Genomic DNA, 16,001 nt, shown 5'->3' on the forward strand with positions numbered 1-16,001 from the left:
GACAATCGTTCTGAACCCGTATAGATTATTGTACCAGTTTTACACTTCAATAAATTCATTTAATCACCTTCAGTCCTTCACATCAGCAAATGAACTGGAAAATTCATAAATAATTTCTAGATTGTATGTCTAGTTTAATACATTGATCTATTCAAATCATCTAGTTAAATTCAGGCTGTTTAAAGAAATCGAACGTATAAACATAACTAAATAGCCCTATGTTTAGCTCCTATGATTAAATCACTTTAACCCAACTACTAGACAAACTACATCAATTGAATTGGGTAGTTTCTAACTACTTATATAAATCACTTGTATGTGCATATTCAATGTATGTCGAAGTTAGTAACAGAATGCCTTAGTTGAATGATATGAAATAACATATAGTTTAAACCTTATCAAATTTTACATATTTTTGACTATTTTCACCATAAAACATCAGGTATAAAACAGAAACTCTGTGGAAACAAAGTTCCTACAAATAAACATGATGGGATGAAAAAGATTCTAGAATACACTCAAAAAAAAATTCTAAATATAAAGTCCTAACAACCAATTGATAAACACAGTATGATACTATTGAAGTGGATCATTTATCTTGACATTGTATAAGCAACTAGATAGTTCTATTTTGATTGAATCATTTCACACTCATCACTTAATAGTTTCATTTACGCACTTTAATTTTTTTAAAATTTATTTAAAAGTACTAACTAAACAATTATATCCACTTAATATGTTAATCATAAATATGTAATTGAATTATTATTAGTTTTAAATCATTGTAACCAATTCAAAAATGCTGATATTTGATTGGTTGTTATTCCATTTAATAGATTAATAGACAAACAACAGCTGATTAATTAACTCGTTTCTTATTGGTCAATTTGTTTGCTCTTTCATGATTGGCTAATATTAATAATGATAATAATAATAATTATTATTATTATTATTATTATACTCGTTTATTTATCTACTTTTACATACTTCAAATAAACGGATTATTATAGTAGTGTTTAACAACTTAGAAAAATAACTCATGCCTTGAATGTTTTTTTTTATTTCACCAACATCCGTATAAAAGTAATATATCCAAATTTTTTTTCGTTTCTTTTCGTTCCCCCGCCCCCCCAAAAAAATAAAATTGACAAATGAAATTAAAAACAAATTACATTGTAATAACAATAATAATAATACAATTATTTGTTAATACATATGCATTTATTAATAAATCATTAAATATTCAATTAAAAATTGATGAAGAATCACCATTACATACAACTGTTGGAAATATTACATCATATTTATTTAAAAAATCTAAAATTACATCCGATTCAATCTATTTTACAATAACACCAAATGGTTTAATTCAATTAATAAAACGTTTAGATATAGAATCATTATGTATAGAACAATTATTATGTTGTGAATATAATAAACCATGTGAATTAATATCAAATATAATCATAGAAGGTATGAATACTAATGAATTACAATTATTAGAATTAAATGTTATTGTACAAGATATAAATGATCATAAACCACAATTTATAAATGGTAATGAACAAATAATAAAAATATCTGAATTATCTGAAATTGGCACAATATTAAATGTAATACCAGCTATTGATTTAGATATATCACCAGAGAATCAAATACAACAATATACAATACATGGTATAGAATTAAAACAACATTTTGAATTAGATATAAATAATTTACCAAATATCTATTTACGTTTAATTCAATTATTAGATTATGAATTAATTAAACATTATAATGGAATAATTGAAGCATGTGATAAACGTTATTGTATACAACAAAATTTAACAATACAAGTTATTGATGCAAATGATAATAAACCATTATTTTTAAAACATTCATATGAATTAACTATACCAGAAAATTTTAGTGTTGGTCAAACAATTTTAATATTTAATGCAATTGATAAAGATTCTGATATAAATGCACGAATGAATTATCAATTACAAGATAATATGGATTTAAATTTAAAGAAAACATTTCGTTTAGATAGTCATTCTGGTCATTTAATATTACAATCACGTTTAGCTGCACATCAACGTTCAGAATATCGTTTTACAGTAACTGTAAGTGAAGTATTAAATAATCAAATACAATCTGTTGATATTACATCATCATCATCAACATCATCATTATTATCTAGAATACCAGTTACACCAAGCGATACAGCAAATGTTGTAATCACTGTACAAGATTTAAATGATTTTAGTCCATCAATTAAAATGATTTCACCAATGGAAGGTAAATCATTATCTATATTAGAAAATTCTGAACATATACGTGTTTGTGTATTACAAGTTACAGATAATGATTTATATAATAATGGTCGAGTACAATGTCATCTTGTATCGAATACACTTGAATTATCTAATAATTTAATAAATTCTACTAATATTGATTCATTTGAATTGACACAAACTGGAAATCATTATACTTTATTAACAACAAGATCATTTGATGCTGAATTAGAACCACATATAATAGTGAATATTGCATGTACAGATTATGGTATACCACCACGTTCATCTAGTCGTGAACTTATGATAAACATTGATGATGTTAATGAATATCCACCTGAATTAGAACGAATTAATTATCATGCTAGTATAATGGAAAATGTTAAATCTGGTGTAGAAGTTGTACAAGTGAGTTGTTTTTCTCTCTTCAATTCATTTAAAATAATTATCAGTGTAAAGTACAGATTGTCGATATTTTGAGGTCTTATTAAATTTATGAATTGACTTAATTTAAATAACCATGGCCGTTTCGTCTTAGTTTGGGCCGCCTTAGCAGTGTACATCTACGAAATCGCAACCGGGAGCCGGACTCAGGGTCTCCGGTCTTGAGTATGAACCTCTAACCTCTAGACAGCTGAAGTTAAACACTTTTAACTTTGTCGGTTTTGACTATTCAATTAATAACACTGATAACTTGTTTATGTAGATGCTCTGTTTACCAGTATAATTTGGGTATGTAGTTAGTGGTTGTTAGTTCTAGATATCAAATCGATGCTTCTAAATACACACTAGTAATCCCTTGCTTCCATCATAATCGATTAGTTGGTAATGACATCTCAAACAAACATAACCATAAACCAATAACAATCATAAAAATTGTCAGTCATAACTTCTGTAGCTCAGTGGAAGCATTTAGTTCAGATATCACGGAAAACAATATATATATATATATATATATATATATATATATATATATATACCTAACATATGAGTGCCGAAGGAAATAAATTTCCTTCATTCCTTTTGTTTTGTCAGAAATTTTAATAAACAGGGGAGACCTATTCACTGCCTTCTCACGGCGGGGGTGTTGTTCACGAAAGAACGAAAAGCGAATACCCGGCGCTCCAACTGGGTTGGTAGGTACTGAGGATCTACTTAAGGGATTTGGAAAATCCTGACTACAAACCGTGGGTGCAAATAGGCTGCTGGATTTTGAGAGAACAAATGGCGTATGAACCTTTTGTTTGTCATCGTCTACCATGGACTGCATCTCCTTGTGAATTCGACCTCTAAGTCATAGGTTCAGGGAATGGCTCACCAGGGAAACCACCTACTTCGGTTTTGGCCCCCGGGCAGCATGCTAGTCCTCACAGAAATCGAATGACAAAGTGTGGAGCATATATGTTCGATGCCTTTTTGTACCAGTGTTCATATGTTTAAATAAATAAACAAATACCATGTAATATTTGTAAACAGTTATAGGTGATGTTTATTGACCTTTAACAAAATCAGTCTAAATGGTGAATTTGTAATCATTATCTATCTTCCTATCAATCTTGAATTGAGTTTCATTCTGGACATTTCATTCCTAAATCTGATAAGTTCTTTCTGACCATATGTTTTTCATGTTTAGATTTCTATCTCTCTCAATATTATTCCCATTCTTGTCGTTAGTCATTTCTTCTCACTACATAGTTTTATGGTGTTTCAACTTTTATCAACGCATAATTAAACCAGTTTTTACATTCCGTAATAACTAAGTAACTAATTGACTTAACTCAATTTTATAAACTAGTTGAAGTTTCTTCTTTATTTATTTTTTTTTTATATCCGATGAAATATCCCTTAAAAACTACTAACACAATTGTTATCTTATAAGAAAAAACACGTGACCTGTAATTTTGGTTACTAGATCTATTCTAGATGATGATGTCTTTTCTCTCTTTTATAAATTGTCATACGATATGTATCAGCAGACGTCTTGTGGATATTATTAGTAATTTAATAGTTGAATTCATGAGTCAATTGAAGTTAGACTATCATTGAAAGCCTGGTAGCACTGAACGGCCATTTCGTCCCACTGTAGGACTCCTCAGCAACGCGCATTTACGATCCCACCCCACGAGATTCGAACCCAGGACCTATTGATCTCGCGCGTCCTAGCGCTTGACCATTAGACCACTGAACCAACCGACATTCAACGGTGTTAATGTCTAACTTCAACTAATCCATGAAATTGAGTGACACATCTACCATATGAGTTATTTCAATTCAGGTTTACTTAATTTTAGATAGAGAAAAGCTATATTTAGCGTAAATTTAATTTGAGAACATACTGAATGGATCATGTTAACAAATTTGATGAAAAAAATATTTCATTTCATCTGATGGAAAAAAATGTCAGATTATAAAAAATATATTGTGCGTGTGTGCGTGTGTGTGTGGATTTCCTAATTTGGATAAATTTTTTAGAATATTTTATCAAACAAATAAGGGTAGGAAACACAAAAAAACTTGGTGTTTAGTACAATTTATTCACAGGAAAAATAGAGTAGAACAGTTTGACATAAATTTTCTCATTACGGATTATTATTATTATCGCTATCGAGTCTCTTTAGTGTTAAACAAATCATTTATAAAAATATGAACAATATATGTGATCATAACTTTAACTTGTATATAACTGTCAGTATGAGGTTGTGGAGATTATTGAATTTTATTGAAATCGTAAACCGATCAATGTTAGACCACTATTAAAAACCCGGAAGTATTGAACGGCTGCTTCATTCAAGTATGTGATTAATCCACGCGGGAATCGTAACTAGAACTTCCGGCCTCGTACGCGAACACTTAACCTCTAGATTGTCGAGTTGGCGGGACTCAACAGTGTTTATGTCTAACCTCAATCAATCCACCATATCGCGCGACCATCTTCCATTGTCTTCAGTGGATAACTGTCCAACACACTCGACATGGATTAGCTTCACTGGTCATAGCTTCCCATTAAACCGAGACCGAAAGTCCTGGATTCGGATCCTGAGTAGCCCCATACTATGACGAAACGGTTTAGTGCTTCCAGGTTTTCAAGGACAGTAATATCATGATCTCAATCAAAACCCAACAATCTTCACAACCTTATACTGACACTAAATATTACTTATCTCTATAAAAATTATTTAAACTTATATATTTGTTAAACCTTAGTTAACACTTAGAAATTGTATAACCTATAATTGCCTGTAGTCCGTGTAAAATAATCTGTCTCTCAATTTTTAGTCGCTTAATTATTTTATAGCTGTTTCTCATCATTATCTCGTCTCTTATTTCTGGTTCACTTAATACGCTAGTTTTTACTCTTACTATTATTATTATTATTATTACTCATGATAATATGTGACAATAAAAATTGTTATAAACTATTCTAGATATTAATTTATTGAGTCTACATTTGTATCTCTACTGGTCCCATACATATTTATCCCATATTAATTAAGAAGACCGATAGGTCTTGGTTTTGAATCCCGCGGGGCGGGATCGTGGATGCACACTCCTGAGGGGTCCTGTGCTAGGACGAAACGGCCATCCAGTGCTTCCAGGTTTTCCATGGTTGTCTAGCTTCAAGTGACTCATGATCCCAACCATTGAACTTACTATAATATCCACAAAATCCCTTCTGATATTTATTTCATATACATGTTTACATTTAACAGATATTGACAAGGTTCGTTTTTTTTTGTAGTTGTTTGTTTATTTTATACTGTCCATTTGTCTAGACTTTTAAAGAACAAGAAAAATCTATTTGTGTATCCATACCTAGTCATTCATATCATTACTCATAATAAAACATATGTAGTTTATTCATTGAAATGTTTATGTGACAGAAACATCTGGGCATTATACATATCTGTATATATATCAACAAACTATTTAGGGTGACAGTATTAGTAGTTATTGTAACAGTAATGTATTCGTACTTGACTGTGTAAAAATGTTTACTTATATGGATAAGTCCCTTTAATACATACTTTTATAATAGAAAAATCCCATATGTGTTTATATGCATTAGGTTAGATGATTAATGCTTATATATATTCGCGTTTGTCTATTCAAGTGTTTTCATGTATGTGTATTAGATATATTGATAGTAAATGATAATCGAATGCATATGTAAGTATTTCACATTTTTACAAGTAACGTTCATCACAGATTTGTTTCATTTTGAAAAAAAACCCATTGGAGACTACGAAGCACCATACAACTGTTTCGTTCCAGGATGGAACTCTTTAGACTTGTCCACTGACTGCCCTATTAAAGATCGAACCTAAGACATTCATGTCTCACGCTGTTTTGGGATGTAAGTTAGAATGAAATAGCTACCCAATGTCCCATAGTTTCCAGTGATACCTCAAATGATATCACTCCATAGCGAATGCCACCTACAAATAGACTAATCTTTACAAAATACATCAAAACTATTTCAGGTTCTTTAATGTATAGCCATGACTATTAAATGAATTAATATGAAGCTCAGTCCCACCTCAGCTTCTTATAGTGATTTTCTGTACATGATACTACATGATAAACGCTATTTGCTTAAAAACTGAATCTGTGATAATATGCTTAGGTCGAATTGCGGTTATTTTAAAACTATCTTGTTATTCAAATATTAGTTATAGTTAAACAGATGTTCTACAAAGTAGGCACATAAAATGGGAAATCTCGTCACTTTAAAAAGTAAAATCAACTTAGTAATACCCACTACTGAATTCCAACTGACTAATCTTAGGTTTTCATCCCTAGTAAAAAAAATCGAAAGACTACCATTCTATCTCATATAAGATTGTACGGACGTACTGGTTAACATTCTGAAACTATGATAAAACGGCTGTGCTGTACTTACTGTTTTTCACTATTTCTCCAACAGATGAAAGTTTACGTCTTGTACCTAATCACTTAAATACCTACTTCCTAGTACTGAGAACTCCTCTTCTCTTAAACCCTGAACAGAAAACAAAAGATGCAAAATTATTTTTAGAAGGTTAGTTTATATACAAACCTTAAGATTTTAGAAGCTTCTGGAAACTATGATAAACTTAACAACAAATTCAGTAATTAAAGATGGATAACGGCCAGCAGTGGAATCCACTTTGACTCGCGTTTCGTCCTATTTGGGACTCGTCGGCTGGATGTACCTTCATCTCCGAGTTGATGTTTTCTCTGGGACTTGAACCCAGTACCGTTCGCTTCAAATTCTATCTCGTTATCCACTAAGCACCTGAGTCCTGATAGCCAGTAACTCTAATATATTAACAAATAAATAGCTCCACATCTTTGTTGTGTTAAGCAAGGGGCGGCCAAACCAAAACATGGCCCAAATCCGTGAAGTCACTGACAAGTGGATTGCGTCATGTTGGTAGGTGTAGACTACCTGTTTGGGATCCGCGAGATGAGAGCGACTGATGGTTAGAGACCTTGAATGACATTGCTCAAAATCGTTTGCAATGGCTCAGGTGCATCCACTCTTTGTGTTCTCCCAAATTCTAATCTTCTGAATTCTCCTTGTCTCTTTTTTTCCAAATTTGTTTCACTGGATTATACTCCTTGAATAACATCTTCAAACCCTAATCTTTCGAATTACTGCTTATACTCTTACTACCTCTACCACTGCGGGATTCGAATCGACAATTGTACCTCTGTGCTAATGTGGTATGGAAACTAGAATCGATGTACGTAAGAATTTGATCTCGGCATTCTGATGTGATGTGATCAGTTGAATCAAGGCAAATACCTAGCAAGTTGTATGTTCCATATAACTGACTGATCAATTCACCAAATTCTTTTTTTTCAAATATTCATATACATATATCCTTTTTCAATGTTCATTTCTTTATGTTCATTCATCAGTGATGGTCATTTTCATTTCCTTCTACGTAATAAAATGACTACAATATTTCTCACTATGCATTATGTTTTGATAGAAAAAAATTGACCTAGAAAAACACAAGCCAAACTTGAAAAATTTTCTCTGTCGGTGCTTGATTTTGTTTTTTGTTTTGTTTGTTATTGTTGTCGTTCCTTTGATAATCATCAAAATTTGTGTTTGAAGACACCTGCTATCTTATTTTCATGCTGAAGTAATAAAAGAGGTCAACTACAACAGGATACATTGGAAACAAATGACATGGTAAATTAATGGATTAGGCATAGGAATTATTCTTATCTTTCAACTATCAGTTTATAGTATTAAACAACTTTTTCACTGACTTTGGTTTAAGTAACTAATTAGTACTACTACCTGTTACATTTAAAAATTGTGTTTCAATTCTGATTATGCAAATTTATACTTAGTAAATTAGTTACACTATCATTTCTACAAGTAATTCAAAGCCACTGATGATTTACGACAAAAATTATTGTCAGTATAGAGTTGTGGAGATTGCTGAATTTCATTGAATTGAAGAACCGATTTAATTTAGGGCGCTATTGGAGACCTGGAAGCACTAAACGGCCGTTTCGTCTTGGTATGAAACTCCTCAGTATTACGCACCAATAATCTCTCAACCGGGAATTGTGGCCAATGACGTTCGACCGTGTTGAGTGTGATGCAGTTACCCACCACCGCTGGGTGCCAACTCAGTGGTCTTGGAGTTAAGCTTTTGAGAGCAAGATCGGGAGTCTTAGGTTCGGTAATCACGTGCATGTTCTTAGATGGGCACTGGTAAGGAGTCTCACATTAGCACGAAACCGCCATCCAGTACTCCCAGGTTTTCAATGGGTGGTCTAACATCAATCTATTCACAATCTCAATCTAAAACTTAATAATCTCTATAACCCCTATACTGACAAATAAATATTCTCATAGTGTAATTATGTTGATCTTATACGAAATCAGTTTGTAGCTAAATTGATCAATCGTAACATTTTTAATTGTGACATTAGATAAAATACTAATCCTGTTTTCACAAAAGACATCAACCCTCACGAATGTTAATAGAAATACCTTACTGACAAGTGTTAAATAACAGGAATTCCTTTATATTATCTTCAACAATCTAGTAACCCAATGTTAGACTATTTGTCACATTATACATTTGATCAATAAAATTCGATGAACACTTAAGGCTAAATTATAGGACATAGACTATTACTAGTCACTAATGAAACTAATATAAGTATGAACAATACAATTAATTCATAACATTAAACACATTTAACTTTAATATACATACATGACTTTCACATTCATTTTCTTTGCGAACACTTGGGCTTGTCAAAATTTACACTTGTTTTTAATCTATTCATAAACAATGAAATTGTGTTGTTTGATGAAATGACATTTAACATGTAAACTAGGTGCGGTTTCAACTAACCTATTGTAATCACTTCTTTTGATGACAATGAATGTCAGTAGGTTTTCCGACTTCCCTACTGTTAAGCATTGTTTTGTTGTTTGTTTTTTCTCTCCGGTAAGATTTTTACACTTTTATGATTATTTTAATAAACTTTAAGTTATAAATGATATTCCTGGAGTGTTTGAATTCATGAGTCAACTAAAGCTAGACCATCATGGAAAACTTGGAAGCACTGGACGACCGTCTCGTCCTAGTAGGGGACTTCTCAGCAGTACGCATCCATGATCCTACCCGCAGGATTCAAACCCAAAACCTTCAGTCTCGCATGCGAATGCTTAACCTCTAGACCACTGAACTGGCATCTGACGGTGTTAATGACCAATCCACGAATAGAATCTCAGCCTCTTGCTCGCGGTCACGATTTTCACTATGTAGTAACTGAAAAAGGTTTCGAAATAAAGTATAATTGATGACCACTTAGTTAGAACATTCCAGTATTTTAAACAGTTTATATCCTTCACTACATTTTTTGTTTCAATAGTTTAAATCATGAGTCAATTGAACCTAGATAGCGATGGGAAACCTGGAAGTACTGGGCGGCCGTTTCGTTCTAGTATGGGACTCCTCACCAGTGCACATCCACGATCACGCCCCCCTCGAGATTCGAACCCAGGACCTATGAGTCTCGCACGCGAGCGCTTAACCACCAGACCACTGAGTCGGCCGACATCCAACAGTGTTAATGTCTATCTTCAACCAATCCACGAAGTTGTGCCACCGTACACCGTTATCTTCAGTGAGCTGATATCTCACAGCAGACCTGGTTGAACTCCATTGGTCACGGTTTCTCTCTAGACCATGATGTCAACTATTGAAATTACTAAAATCTCCACAAAACCCCTGCTAATATATTTTATTGTTGGCCACTGAAATGGAATTTTAAAATAACCCTGTGCTTTAGATAACTCAGAATTAAAAAAAATAACTATAAATTTAAATCATATGAATATCCAACATCATCAAGTTGAAAAGTGGTTCTGGTATTCACTAATAGCAAATCAACACTAAACATAAATCCTTCATTTTATTAACACTCAAGTGAATTGATAAAAGCCATCTGTCGTACAATTTGATTGATAACTTAATTTCCTGCCCTTAATATCTTGCCATAAGTAATATGATGTTACGTTTTTTTACAGATGGAATAACTTCAAAACTTTTTATCAGTTTAGGTGTGTGTGAGATGATAAATTTAGTGATTGTAAGTATTAGTCTTTCCCAACAATTTATGTTGAGAAACAATGTTCCACCTGATATGAGCACATTGTTATGGGTAGGTAGGGTATTCCATATAAATCAAATAAGCTGTTCAAACATGGTTCGGGGAAATGAAACGACTGAGTTAGTTGGGTTCTGTTCTGGTATTAGAAACACTAGAAAATAAATACAAGTCCTTTTGTTCAAATATCGTTGAGTTCTATTATTACTTCGAATTTAGTGTTGAAGAAACCGTGGATTGTTATGTCTGACACTTGATTTTATCACTGAAAAATGTTTAACCGGGATAGTGATGTTCTCTTTTGACCCTGTCACTATCATGAATGGTACCTTATGAGGAGATACAATGAAACAGCTGTATCTCAATTACCGTACATAGGCTTAGGCTATAATTTCAACAAAAACGCATAACAATGCTGTTTCATCATATCAATTTTAGAAGATATCTGATCACCAGTTATGAAAACAAGATAAAATCATCAGCATAGGGTGTGGGGATTGTTAAATTTTCGATTGAGATCATGAATAGATTGATGTTAGACCACTATTGAAAACCTGGAAGTACTGGATGACTGTTTCGCCCTAAAATGGGACTCCTCAACAGTGCGCATTCACAGTCCCGCTCAAGGGACTCAAACCCAGAACCTTCGGTTTCGTACGTGAACCCCTATCCTCTAGACCACTGAGTCGGCATCCATAACCCCAGACTGATAATTATCATGTGCTCATTGGTGACTATAATCATTGTCAGTAACACCGAGATGAGAAACAATAATTTTTAATATATTTAATAGTAATTTTCGTCATGAACTAACATCAACTGGAAAATTATTGGACAGTTACTCCATTGCATTTCGACCTTAGTTGAAAAAAAATATAGTCTAAACATTGATTCACCTCATAGAATGATTTGAATCATTTTAATTTGATTCCTTCTAGTATCATAACTGTGTACTGGTGAGAAGTAGCAAACTGATTCTCGGTTTTTATTAGTTGTTTTTAGGTACTCTCTAAATGAACTATTGTATATTAACCTCCATATTAATCTTTTACTTCATATGACATAAATTAGAATAAATTTCCTTTTATTTATCTTTTTTTGTTTCCTTTTCTTGTCAACAAAGAAACTGCAATTTGAAAAAAAGGACGTAATCGTCTTTGTTTTCAAATCTTTCCCTTCTACTCAATGTCCAGTCAGTCATGTGTAACAAATTTTCGATAAAGACAAAAGTATCTAATACCTAGTGCCTTTTATGTTGACAGTGTATGCTTCATTTGAAGTGTCTGAATTTTCAGATTTAAAAACAAAAAAAGTACCTATTCTGTTCATCTTATTTATTTATTTATGAAAAATCTCATGACAATAAGGGTAGCCCCTATAAACCTATACAATACACACATACAAAAGATAAAAAGCATTGTCACTCATGCGACAACATGACGAATTTATTACAGTTTTCTTTTTCTTTTCAATATCTGACAATTAAGTGTTCTTTGTTCTTTCCTACCTCCATACATGTCCCTAGATAAATTTATAAACACATATACATGTTCACATACGGATATTTCTTCCTTAGGTACATATATATATATGAGCATAAGATAGTACCCACAAAAGAAAAAAACTACAATGCTGCCATCTGTAAATCATAAACAAGTGATCGAATGAAAGATATTATCAAAACTACTTTAGTATAATAATATTCAGTTAGTCACATCAATATGAACAGAGGTTTCCAAAGGTGATAACAACCATTCGGATAAATTGATCCTATTATTGATGACATTCATAAAACAAAATTGTTTTCATTAAAAAAAGAGTTAAATGCGTGCAGTATCTATACCAAAAAAATGAGATTCAATCTTGTCAATACATACTGAAATAGTATAATGTAATTTCTGTAAATACTATGCTCATATGGTTTTGAGATGGTGAAGATTTGTAGCTCAGGTGGATGATTTTGATGGAGTTTTGCTCTCTGAGCTAGATGGTTTGGTCTTGGAGCTTTCATCGTTCTTCCGAACGACATCATCAGCACAAACTTCAGGTAGAAGTTCCACAACAAAACCATCCAGCTCAGAAAACAAAACTCCATCAAAATCAATAAACACTAAGAAGTGGATAAAACTAATTATATAATACAGACTTGAAAACTTGGATATTTCATAAATATTCAATAGAGATATTTTCTTTTGGAGAATTCATTATTAAACTATACTCTTTTCTCATGTTTATATACTTTTAGTGAACTAAATGTTGGTCAGGTTTATCTGTGAAACATTCCTAGAGAACTCCTATGAAGATAATATATGAGTAGTGGTGTATAATTAACTTACATATATATCTGTAATTGTGATTGAATTGACTCAATCTCCAGGTATTTGGACATGAACCATACTCTATATATGAAGACCAACGATACTATCTGATTGCCCAAAATTGAAGTAGGGAGAGTGGGGTTTAAATTTGAAACTTTATGATTAAGATATCATTACCAAGGTTTGATTTGATAATTTCGAATAAACTGAGTATTGGGTAGATTGTTATAAATAAATAGTATATTAAAATATATATTAAAATTAATTTTAATTTGGTCATTTATTCTCTGAAGAAGTGACTTACACTAAGCCACGAAACGTCAGAAAATCTAATTTTCTACTCATTGGGATATAACAAATATATTAATTTGTGATTGAGAGTTGAATCCCTTAACTATTAATCCATTGCTCGAAATGTATTCGTGGGTAGCGATCAACTAAAGTTTTGGTTAGAATTATTATGCTTAAGAGTATAGATTCAAGTAATTTACAAGATTTGACCGTTAGTCTTTCAATCCTATTTCGATCACCAAACAATCTACATACTACCATTGGTTTGTGGTAATGAACCCTAGGGTCAATAAAAACGATAACACCAATAGATTGTTGGATTAAATTACGAATTAAAGATGCATTGGTGTCATGGTTATATACTGCCCTCTGGTTTCTCACGATTCATATATTGATTTTAGTCATTAAATAAAACTATTTTCAAACTGGTCAAAACTTAATGAAAGGGGGATATTCATCATCATGAGGTACCCCTTTACATTTTAAATGTAATTGGTGATTCTTCAAAAATTTAAGTAAATATATATTGATTCGATATGTAATCTGATGTAAAATTAGTTGTGCCTTTCTAAATCACTTGAAGTTAACCAATTTTTTTGAAATAGAATTATTACTACTCATATGAATCTGTATGATTTCCTTAGTTTGAAAGAAAAGGCAACTATTTAGTAAATGAATAAGATAGGGAAAATAGTTATTTTACTGAAATCTTGAAACATGTTGATTAGGTGAAATCTAACAATTTTACCTAACTGCTCAAACTGAAATCGGTGGAGTGGGATTCGAACCTATGAGTTGTTGTTTAAAAGATGGATGATTTGATTACTAAATGAAATAAAACTGATATATTAATATTGTTCAAGTGTTTTCATTAATACTTTCTCAGTATACTGTTACTTTAACACTCAAACTTAGCTGGTAATTAACTCAATTATTATTGGAAAATATACTCATCATTATAATTCAATGGACTAGACTATCATAGATAATCTTATTGGTTATCGTTTGTATTGATAAATGCTTCACTGATTGTATTCGGGATGAGGAGTTGAAATATGTAATTTTTATTGAGATTCTCCTCAATAATACATACCCAATACTGCACCACAAGAGATAGGACTCGTATTAGTGGTCTAGGTGATAGGTATTCACGCGAAATCTGAGGTATTGAGTTTGATCCCTGATGAGGTCGTGGATAAGCACTACTGAATAATCTCAAGTTAGGACAAAACAGCTGTTCAGTACTTAATGATCTTCATTGTTTGTCGAACTAAGATTAATCCGTGATATAAACCATGAATTTTTTCAATGGCATTGAGTGTGAAAAAATAATTTGTAGTCTAATTATATGATAACAATGAATTTAATACTATAGTTTCAAGACTCATTTAAGAGTAATCTGTTAATAAAACTGAGAATATTTTTTAATTACTTGACAAATCGCTACCAATCATCTGTCAACGGAATGGTATGCCCCCAAATGCCCTGGTACGACCGAGAGTGGGTAGAGTCAGCTCTCCCTCACGAAATACTCCCACATGGCCATGTGCAAATAACCACTCCCACGGAAGTTCTACTCATTGCCTTCTCACAGCGGGGGTGTTGTTTACGAAATTTAGAGGACGAAAAGCGAATGTCCGATGATTTAACCGTGTTTGTGGATATGGAGGATCCACCTAGGTGAGGTGGAAAACCCTGGTTCCAAACCAATGGTGTACATGGGCTTTAGTATCTTGAGGGAACAAATGGCGTATGAACCAAATATTGGTCACTGGCTGCCATGAGACTGAATTTCCTGACGTTGCTCTACTGCCTTATGGATCAAACCTTTAGGTTAAGGGCTGGGAGAGTGGTCTCCTAAGAAAACCACTTGCTTCGGTTTGGTCACCTGAACAATATCACAGCCCATGCACACAAATCAAGTGACTTGTGTGGTGCATATCTATTTGGTGCCTTCTTATACCAATGTTTATGTGTTCAAATGAATAAATAAATAAATAAAATAGTGAGTTCTATCTATTTTGTATGAAGGCAAATATTTTTTCAGAAATCCATATCACCGTTGATTAGTAGAACCCACGGGTTTTTAAATATTTAAATAAATCACTGTTGATGATTAGGGTTTATCTTTTAACATTTTTGTCAGTTTATTTCCCTTTAACAACGTGCATTGAATTACATTGAAGTAGTAAAGTTTAGGTTACTGGGAACTGAACATAATCTCACATTTAAAAAACATATGCGTCAAACCGATTCATAAAACTGAAACCGTATAGTTACAAACGATTCATGATTGTGATCTAATATTAGAAACTGAATATACCTTATTTGATAAATGTCAATAATCCATTAGTGTTACCTTTGATTTTTTTTCTTTAAAATATGATGTATATCATGATATAGTATATAATTCTTGATTAATTTAAACTAGAATTAGGAAAAACAAGTTAGTTTGATATATTAAAACCTTATGAAATATCAT

At 32.1% G+C, this 16,001-nt stretch overlaps 1 protein-coding gene across 1 annotated transcript in view; it reads left to right on the plus strand.

Moving 5' to 3' along the window:
* Nucleotides 1–972: 972 nt before the first annotated feature.
* Nucleotides 973–16,001, plus strand: part of MS3_00002666 (uncharacterized protein) — a 78,149-nt gene continuing 63,120 nt past the window's right edge. The window contains exon 1 of the mRNA XM_012941261.3: nt 973–2,687. Within this exon, the coding sequence (XP_012796715.3) occupies nt 1,152–2,687 (1,536 nt within the window). The 5' untranslated portion in view covers nt 973–1,151. The remainder of the gene's footprint in view (nt 2,688–16,001) is intronic.

The sequence above is a fragment of the Schistosoma haematobium genome, chromosome ZW, assembly GCF_000699445.3.
Source record: "Schistosoma haematobium chromosome ZW, whole genome shotgun sequence".
Classification (NCBI taxonomy): Eukaryota; Metazoa; Platyhelminthes; class Trematoda; order Strigeidida; family Schistosomatidae; genus Schistosoma; species Schistosoma haematobium.